At 49.6% G+C, this 9,522-nt stretch overlaps 1 protein-coding gene across 1 annotated transcript in view; it reads right to left on the bottom strand.

Moving 5' to 3' along the window:
* Positions 1 to 1,948: 1,948 nt before the first annotated feature.
* The window catches only part of CLCN5 (chloride channel, voltage-sensitive 5), a 40,809-nt gene continuing 33,235 nt past the window's right edge, over positions 1,949 to 9,522 (bottom strand). Inside the window, exons 10-14 of the mRNA XM_009334694.1 lie at positions 8,548 to 8,734; positions 6,731 to 7,129; positions 4,125 to 4,341; positions 3,170 to 3,270; positions 1,949 to 2,260 (exon numbers count right to left, since the gene is read on the bottom strand). Of these exons, the coding sequence (XP_009332969.1) occupies positions 3,180 to 3,270; positions 4,125 to 4,341; positions 6,731 to 7,129; positions 8,548 to 8,734 (894 nt within the window). The 3' untranslated portion in view covers positions 1,949 to 2,260; positions 3,170 to 3,179. The remainder of the gene's footprint in view (positions 2,261 to 3,169; positions 3,271 to 4,124; positions 4,342 to 6,730; positions 7,130 to 8,547; positions 8,735 to 9,522) is intronic.

The raw sequence follows: 9,522 nt of genomic DNA on the forward strand, positions 1-9,522 counted from the left end.
CCCACCTCCCCCCCACGTCCCAGACCTCCAGCCATTAAAGCGTGCATCTCCGTTCGCAGGAAAATGATCAGTTTCCACATTAAAAAGAAGCAAGAGTGGAGAGATCTGCTCAAGCAAGGGGCAAAGAAAGGTCTTGTACCATTGCAACGTTTCTCTTTTACTTGCCCATCATCACCATGTTTGGTTTGGCATCGCGAGGACTCGAAATCCCGCCCGCACCAAGGACTGAGCCTCTCTAAAGCCCAGCTGTGCCAGGCTTTCCCGCAAAGCCAGGGGCTGTGTTTTCCCACACTCCCACCTTCCTGCGCAGGATTTTCTCAGGCCAGCCTCCCAAGGACACCTCTCCCATGCAAGAAAAAAAAAAAAGCCACGTGATAGGCACGCCGATGGCTGCCGCGGAGCCGGGAGCTTGCCTGCTGGTGTAGCCCCTGCGCTGCTGGGCAGGTGTTTCCTGCCCCGAGCTCCCCTGTGTTTCCAGTGCTCCCACGTCCAGACGGCAGAGCGGCTGCGGGCCCCCTCCCGCCGCGTGCCCCCTCCCCTGCCGCTTCCCCCAGAGCATCTGGGATAACCTACCCGCCAGCTGCGATGCTCACGGGTTTCCCTTTCGGCACCTCTTGCCCTTACCTTGGCACCGGGCTACTGCAGCCTTCCCACAAGGATGAGAGCAACAGGCTCTCGGGTATTGCGGATCTAATTGAAGCAGGGACCGTATTTTTCAAGCTAGAGCCCTCCTGCGTATTGTAAGGTAAGCAGAAAAGTGGAAAAAAGCTGTGCCTTTCTGGTGTCCCAAACATGCCACAGGGAAGAGAAGCCTGCAGGCACGGGATGGCCATCCTGGCCTCTTCCAGTGCAGGCATTCCCTGGAGGGAGCCCCCAGGGAAGTGGACGAAGGCGGCTTCTTCCCTGGACTCAGACCCAGACTCGCACAGCATCCATCTGGCGAGAGGGGGACAAGCCCCTCCAAAGAGGACAAAAAAGCATTTGTAGGCAAAGCTTCTGCTGCCACCACACAAAGCCTGCCGACAGCCACGGCCAAGGCAGAAAGCTAAGCATTTCGAGTCACCATCCCTGGAAGTATTTAAAAGACGTGCAGATGAGGCGCTTAGGGACATGGTTTAGTGGGCATGGTGGTGTTGGGTTGATGGTTGGACTCGATGATCTTGGAGGTCTCTTCCAACCTTAATGATTCTATGATTCTATGAGTTGTGAGCGACTCACGGGCGCGCTGCGGTCTTGGTTTCAACTCAGCAACCACCTCCCTCTGTACAAAACCACCACAGACAAAGTCAAGGCATTTCTTTTCTAAGCAGAAGGTATCTGATCCATTGGTAACACCTCGGTCTGATTCAGCTTTAAGCTATGCAAGAAGTCAAGACATCACCACCTCACTGCCAGGTTAAAGCAGCGGCAGCAGGTACTCCCTGTTGGATGGCTTTGGAAAATAAATAAGCTGCCTTCCGCTCCAAGTAGAGATGAGGAGTTTGTTTATATTTGAGAGAGCTCAAGACTGACCAAAATTCCAGCCAGCTCTAGCCAGGAGTCCCCACTCCCCCACAGAACAGGTTTATCAGGGGCAGCGGCAGCAGCCTCACACGGACAACCCATCACCTCCCGCCACCAAGCCTCAGCCTTGGCTCTGCGGGTGCCCGGGCAGGGACGAGGGGAGTTGTTACCACGGCCTCTGCGGCTGTGCGAAGTGCAACACCTGCTCAACAGCCGGAGATTTGTCCGTCAGGAAGCAGCGTCAGAGCCCCCACTCCTGAATTCTTGGCCGTTACTCAGCAGCTCGGCTCCCTCCTGCAGCCTCGGTGGTGAGCCAGAGGCGAGAGGAAGCTCCGCTGCCACCGCCGCGCCTCAGCCACGGACCGTAAAACAACGTCCGCTGCAGACTGAAGCCACGATGAACAACATCAACCTCCGAAAGCATTCGTATACCTTCAAAATTCCAGTAAACGGTCACAATTTTATTAACAGGACAATAACTTGATAAGTTCTGGGTCAGGGACTTGAGGGGCACGGACGTGGAACGAGTTACTTGGCTGACAGTGGTCAGGAAGGGCTTTATTGCATAGTTGTTGGCAAAAGGAGAGACACCGAGCGGTGCACGTACGTAAAGTGGCAGTGTCGCCAATCCCAGAGCCAGGATCCGGGCCTGAGTCGGGTGCGGGGCCGAGGAGAGGAGCAGGGAACAGCACACGCATCCACGTAAACGTCCCGGGCGCAGGGCTCTCCAGCAGGACATCCTCAGCCACCTAAGACACTGCTGATCAAGGAAGAGGTCAGTTGTGCAATATCTAACATGATCAGAGTTTACTGGGAAGTGCAGTAAAGGCGGGGCAATAACTTAGGACTCAGCCTTTGCGATTTTAATTACATGCTCGAGGGAAACGAAGGAGGAGAAATCCTTAGGCATAGATCTGAAAAAGGGATCACGACGAGAATACAACTGTTAACTCCTTCTGCCTCCTCCTCGGGGTTCTCCTGGCAAGGCAGCGTCAGAGTAATTAAATACATTCACAGAAGATTAATCAAAATAAGCTTCTTCCCAATCAGAAACTGGGCCCAATTCTAAGGAGATGCGGTCTGCTGGGGGTTTTGGTTTTGTGGGGTTTTTTTCCTTCTTTCAGCAAAACATCCCCAGCTAGCCATTTCCCCCCCCCCCCCCCCCCCTTTTGCTTTCCCCCCCCCTCCCCTATTTTGACTTTACAAGGTTCTTATTTTTACCAACTGGCTAATTGGGAATACACCACCCCTGAGTTACAACTTTATCTTTCTGCCACCGCCTGAATGCCGTGTGCAAAATCATCCTTCTCCTTCAAAATTTCTGAAGGTATAGACCTTGTCTTTTCCTCCCCACGTTAGTAACAAGAGTTCAAATAAAATAAGAAGAGGAGATGTAATTCTATAGCATTTTGCTTTTACTCCTTCATGGAATCTTTCCAATGCAACTTCACAAAAGCAACGTAAATAAAGTCTTTTTTTTCTTCTAAAAAGAAGATTATGTTCCACAGATTATGTAGTGCAATTGGTTATCTGGTAGAAAAAAAATTATCTTCTTCAGCTCCATGGAAGGAAACGCTGAAAACAGTTCCATGGTCTCAATAAAAATAGGAAAGTATATCCAGGATCTTCTATAAAGTTTCTTTCGTGTTGAACACACAATACCTACTAGTCTGCCTTTAATTGAAGAGTATAGAATCTGGGTCCTGGTTAGCCAGCTGTGCAATGTGCTTTAATACATCCTTTTTGGTAATGATCCCGAGCAGCTTCCTGAAAAACGAAAACACGTTTTTAGTGCATCAACACCCACAGAAGGCATCCTTGCTCTCGCATAGCTTCACGTCGGGCACTTTTAACTGAAGTGCCTTTTTGGATCACAGCGCTGACACAAAGCGTGGCGCTCACAAGCCCCAACAGAAGCTCTATCAGTATTTTACACTGAAAAAGGTAAGGAGGTTATAACCAGAAAACAAATAATAATTAATTATTAACACCCACCTTCTCCGAAAAGATCAACCTGAATGTCTAGTGCTGCATTTTAAGTCCTAGTACTCTCAGTAGCTATGCTTTCAAAAAGCATAGTGCTGAAAGGCATGCCAGGAACTAGGGAATTGGGCAGAGCGTCTGCTGGGGAGCGATGCTGAGCAACGCAGCTGTCTGCCAGGAGCGGAAAAGATCGGCTGGTCCAAATGCACCACGGCGGGGGACAGGGAGAGAACGCCTGCTGGTGCCACACTTCAGGGAACGGATCGCTCCGTTTCTATCTTTGCCCTCATTCCTTCCCACCTCACCAAACACGCTGTTTCTGATCGACACCAAAGCAAATTCAAGTGGTTACATGACACACACGGCCAGATTTGAGAGGAGGCCGTGAGCCCTTTGCATCAGTTTTAGAGACCCATCACCCTATGGAGCTGTCTCTTCACCTTACAGGCTTTACGTTACTGCTTCAACGGAAAGAGGCTCAGGGGTTTCACAATTGCTTTTTTCCAGATAACAATTGCTCCAGCTGATGCTCAGTGCTCTACACATCAGAGCCCTTTGTTCACTCGAAGGAGAGGAGGTTTTGACTCAGGTCTACAGGCAATCCTGGGTCTCCAGGGCTCTGCCCGCAGCGTTCTTACCCGTTGTGAGTAACCAGGCACTGGCGCAATCCCAGCTTGCGGAATATGTCCACGACGATTTCCATAGGTGTTTGGTCTGTCACTGTGAAAGGACTGAGGTCCAGGATGCTCCTGAGTTTCAGCATAGAGGGGGAGTTTGGAGGCAGCGGAGGAGAGTGGTCGGTGAAATAAATAACTGAAGTGCTCACAATCCCATCCTGCTTCTTCCGGGCATTTTCTGGAAGAAGAAATATTTGATTAAATATCATCCCTCCTTTCCTTTTCCAAACTGAGGAGCATACCCTTTTCTCTCCTCTGCCCACATTGGGATGGTCTTAAAACTCCAATCCTTGCCTTCACCGGCGCTGTTTCTCAAGGCACCCAAGGAGGGTGCGATATGTTTCCACCCTGTCTTCTAATAACTACATCATAACCTCTAAGGTCTCCAAAGTTCCGCCCCAGGGGCGAGATGAGCACACGCTTTGCCTAACGTTAAGGCTGCCACGCATCTCCGCATTTTGCTCTGGCCATGTAAAGATCTCCAGAACCTGCATTTAACTTCCCAGTTTTAAGAGGAAGTAGATAAAATGCTTCGTACTTTTATCGGTCACCGATTCGGGTCCCATGCAGAGTAGCTAAAGAAGTATTTTTAAGCACTTAACCTGCTGGCTCAGGCTCCACGCCCGTGACTAGGGTCAAGAACAGAAAACAAGTTAAGTGCTTGCCATCAGTCAGATATTTACACTGGTGCATTACACTCCCGCTACACGGGCAATTTGGGTATCTGCCACATTGCAGCTTCGATTTGATATTTACATTCCAAGACCCATTGGGAAGGGGCTAGCTAGCCTGGCAGCCCAAACACCAGACTGGATATTCGGAGCTGGCCATCAAAAGCTAAATCCCGTCCTGTGGCACACAACAGTGCATTACTGTGCATATCTTGGGGAAAAGACTACTCTTAACGAGTCCCTGGAGGTTCAGAATAACACAAATGCAAGAATCCATGGCCATATCACAAAGCAGCCTTACAGAGGAAGGCAACGCGCATAATTATAATATGATAGTGCACTTTTTTCTGTATTTCATTCCATCTTGGCACAAGCATTTGGCCAGACACTTATCAGGAGAACGAGAGCAATATTCACGTGCTCCAAAAGACTGTATCGCACATCCTAAAACTGACACTGAAAGCTTACCTTAAAAGAGAGAGGGAACACACGGGCTTGATTCATTGCTGCAGGCAACTTAATGATAAAAACTACTCTAGCTCTGCCGTGGGACAAAGCTAGCTCAGGACCAAGCCTTCACCCATACAGAAAGTCATCAAGCTTGAGGTAAGACAGTGCCTTCAGCCACGTGCTGGAGAACACCACCGCAGAGCTCACACGTCTTCAATCCTCCATGACCACGCTGTTCCCACGATCACTTTCTGCTTTTGTCCAAGGTAACTGCCACCCCGCTCCCAGCCAGCGTGCTCTCACCCGCTCCCTTGCGCCAGCATCCATGTGCCCCCCCCGAGAGCCAGAAGAGGGGACTGACCTGCAGGAACTAACCGAGCAGGGAGGGGAGATGTGTTTTCGGTTGGATCAGTTCTCCCATCCAGCTCGCCACGGGGCTTGCACGAACTCTGCCAGGTGCCAGCGTAAGGAACTGTGTGAGCAACTCCAGCTCAGCCACGCTCAGCGCAGACGCCTGGAGTCTGAGCTACAGCTGGACACAAACCGTATGGGCTCCAACTTGCATGAGAGTGCGGGGCTTGGTACCCTTATGCCCAATCTTCACTCCAGTGCAGGCACAATTTTTAAGGACTTACATATGCCCGTGTACCCCTCAACCCTAGATTTCTCCTGCTTCATCAAGAGAAGACGTACTGTCTCACCCAAGCCAGCAAGAGACAACAGGACCAGAACTTCCACTCGGGTCTCATGCTGGGAAACAGCACTTGCAGGTTTCTAAGAAACCGGAGAGCAAGAGGAACCTAAACGTGCCCTAAATTGTGATATGACAATGTTGTTTCCGAAGGAGCTCAACTCTCACCACAGATGGAAGCTGCATCTGAGCGATGCCAGGACAGTTTTTACCAAGTCCTGCCAGCACCGCACACCACCTGCCTCACAACCACCAACGCACAAGTGAAACGAGTGAAAGACCAGGCTGGCTTTCAGTGGTGAAGAGAGATGGAAGACTAACATCAGTATCGGTATTTATAGGTTTGACAGCACCACCTCAGAAGTGACCCAATATTCAGTACATGGACTACCCAGACTTTCTTCCTTAATGAAATAAAATAAGGTTTGAGACATTAACAGTTAAGAAAGTTTTCCACGTCCAGTCATCCACAAAGTCAGGAAGCCTTAGTTCTTGCTGGCAAGAATTCTCATGCTTCACAACCGTGCCCTAAGGTTTACGAATTCAGCAGAGCCATACCAATTGCACCGGGCAAGCCACGCTGTCCTTCGCACCCAATGCATGCAGACCCCATGCTGCTTGGGGATGGAGATGCAGGCGCCAGTGAGCGCAGCCACCATTGCTACCGGGTGTTTAAACTCATCAAGTAAAGTACAGCTGGTGCCATTTAAGGCCTCTGACAGCACAATTTATCTATGCAGTATCTTGCCTCTTACCAATTGAAATGATGAGGTCTCTCCTGAGGACAAATCCAACAAGCCGTTGGGACTCCCGTGACACCACCACTGGATAGCCACTGTACGTGGTTTCATTGATGATGGTCTCAACATCTTCTACGGTCATGCTGTCCTGAGTGATGACAGTCAGAGGAGGATCGTTCCTCCGTGGCCTCATTACATCCATCGCAAGCGTCTTGTGTGAGAACTCTTCCTTGGCTTCCAAGAAAGGGTATCCATTGAGGCGAATATGGGCATCGTAAATGCCTTCCCGCCCAATGGCATCAGCCACCCACTTGCTGGTCATGGCTGCTGCCATCAGAGGAACGATATATTCCAGCCCACCAGTGAGCTCAAACATAATGACCACTAGTGACACAGTCATTCGGGTCACCCCACCTGCAAACAGAACACAGGAAGACAGATGACATGAACAGGCAATTTGGGGCGTTTCCAGGCAGGAGAGCTGTTCTGAGGTTTGCTACAGCTGTCCTCTGCCAACGCATCTAGAGAAGGTCTTGTATCAGCAAGAGGTTGTACTGTTGGACTCCTACATCACATTCAGCATTGCAGTGGAAGCCAAACACAAGCAGAACGCAGTACTGAAACCATCCGTCCCTTCCAGAATACCGTGCCATGGGCTGGCTTACAAGGGTTTGCTACACATTTTTGATGGGTCTTTCCCCTGAACTCCGAAGCAACCTTAAAAGACAGCTAACTTTCTCTCATGTTACTTAGCTAGCTGCAAAATAGTCTGGCCGTGCCACAGAAGGGCCTTACACAGACCTCCATAGGCAGATTCACGAAACGCGACCTGACAGGCTGTACGCAAAAGGCAAGTGTCATCCTGACATCCTCCCGTTACTAGCATTAACTCCCCTAATAGCAAGGGCTTCAGACAACTTACCTTTCAAGTTTGCTGGCTTTCAGCCAGACATTTTGACTACTGTTCATTACACTTTTGTAGGTTTTCAACACTAAAAGAGTTGAGCCATTTCAAGAGAAAACAGATGGGTGGTCTTAAATATCAACATCATTTTTTTTATAACAGCATTTTGTCTCAGCACATTTTAATTATGCTTTTGAGATTCAAGTCCTAAAGCTACTCCCAAATATTTTAGAGGAGTTTTGCTCCAATAACCATCTCCTAAAGGGACACATATCCTTTAGCACTGTCCAGTGGTAAACAGAACAGTTCATGAAGTGGAACCGTATTTATTTTTCATCAGTTACGTGCAAACAAGAAGGTGTATCCCCTTTAAAAAGACCAACGATGGGTTTTGGTAGCATGCTTTTATTGTTCCTGAAATGAGAGTTTCTCCTGATACAGTAAAGTAGTCCCTTAAGAGTTAAACATATTATTCTGTGAAGGAGAGGATTGGGAATTACAGTGAAAGTGAAGCTCAGTCACGTGCACTCAATCTCTCCAATTCAGCCAAGCGGAAGAAGTGTTACCAAAAAACAGAGCGCTTGAAAGAAGAGTTGCGTCATAAGATTTAAGGCCAGAACGGGAAGTAAAAAGAATTAAGATTCCACAGGAAAATCTGAAGTCCCTGGCCAGTCTCATGTGTTCTAGCTGCCTATTCAGGAGGCTCCCCAGTGAAACCTGTCACGTCCAACGATAGGTTAGTGCTGGCAAAAGAATGCAAACAGGATGAGAAACACGTTGCATATTCTACTACAAAGTTTCCCGTTCTTGAGATGAAGCCAGCTTCTACGGACCGCGAGAACAGCAGCAGCTTTTCACTAGTACGCTTCTTCACATGGCCAACCAAGGCCCAAAACGCAGCTTGGACTTCAAAGGACATCTTGCTTACCTAGACACGCTGCAGCCCCAACCATTGCATAGAGGCCAGGAGTGATGCAGTCAGCTCCTTGACTGCACCAACCGCTGAAGATGGCCCAGTCGTGGTGGTAATAGGCCAGCTGCTCCACGGCTACCCCGAGCAATCTGCCCGCTATAGCACCCACCGCCATGCTGGGGATGAAGAGACCCGAAGGGACCTGTGAAAACACGCACCGGTAAACGCACCGCTTCTCAGACACTTCGAAGACTAGTGACAGAAGTTCGAAACAGGACTGAGTTAGAGGTTACGCTGAAGTTAAAACTGGCAAGGATGCCTTGCTGTATCACCGCTGCCCTTCCTGCACCCTCGTGCTCTAGAGTCTCTGCAACAGAGTTAGCATTTACTCCTTTCTGGGCAGGAGCAGCCGCCACACAAGAGGTTACTGTGAAACAGAACAAGCTTTTTTCAAAAGCTTATTTCCCAAGAGAATACAACAAAGCTTCACCCGCACGCCGCTAACACCCCCCGTGCCTTTCCAACCACACGAGTACGTGTTTATTGCAGGCACGGGATTTTCCCACTCTGCTGGCTTCACGTACTGGGAGTGGAATAATACTTCTTCCCTGGCAGAAATTCAAACTCCGCTGTGAACGTGAGGGTGCCTGGAATTAGCACACACAGCACAAGTGACACCCAGCAAAGCCACCCCCGGCAAGTTTCACCTCTGCACTGCAGCTGTTCCAGGACTCCGAAAGCTCCTGTTCTTTGAAGTCAGAGAATCTCCCCCCTCTTCCTTTACACATTTGTCATACAGCTTTCTCACACGTTGTACATCTTTCTCACAGACTTGATGATTGCCCTTGAATGTCAGCAACCACCTCACGGCGACAATGATGTCCAGACCTCTGTGGTGGTCCTTTCCAGACCTTTCTGGACAAGACCTCTGTGGTGGGGTCACCTTTCTGGACAGACCACTTGAGGATTAGGGGGCAGGGGGAGATGCTC

Source organism: Pygoscelis adeliae, unplaced genomic scaffold (genome assembly GCF_000699105.1).
Source record: "Pygoscelis adeliae isolate BGI_AS28 unplaced genomic scaffold, ASM69910v1 Scaffold412, whole genome shotgun sequence".
Taxonomy (NCBI): domain Eukaryota; kingdom Metazoa; phylum Chordata; class Aves; order Sphenisciformes; family Spheniscidae; genus Pygoscelis; species Pygoscelis adeliae.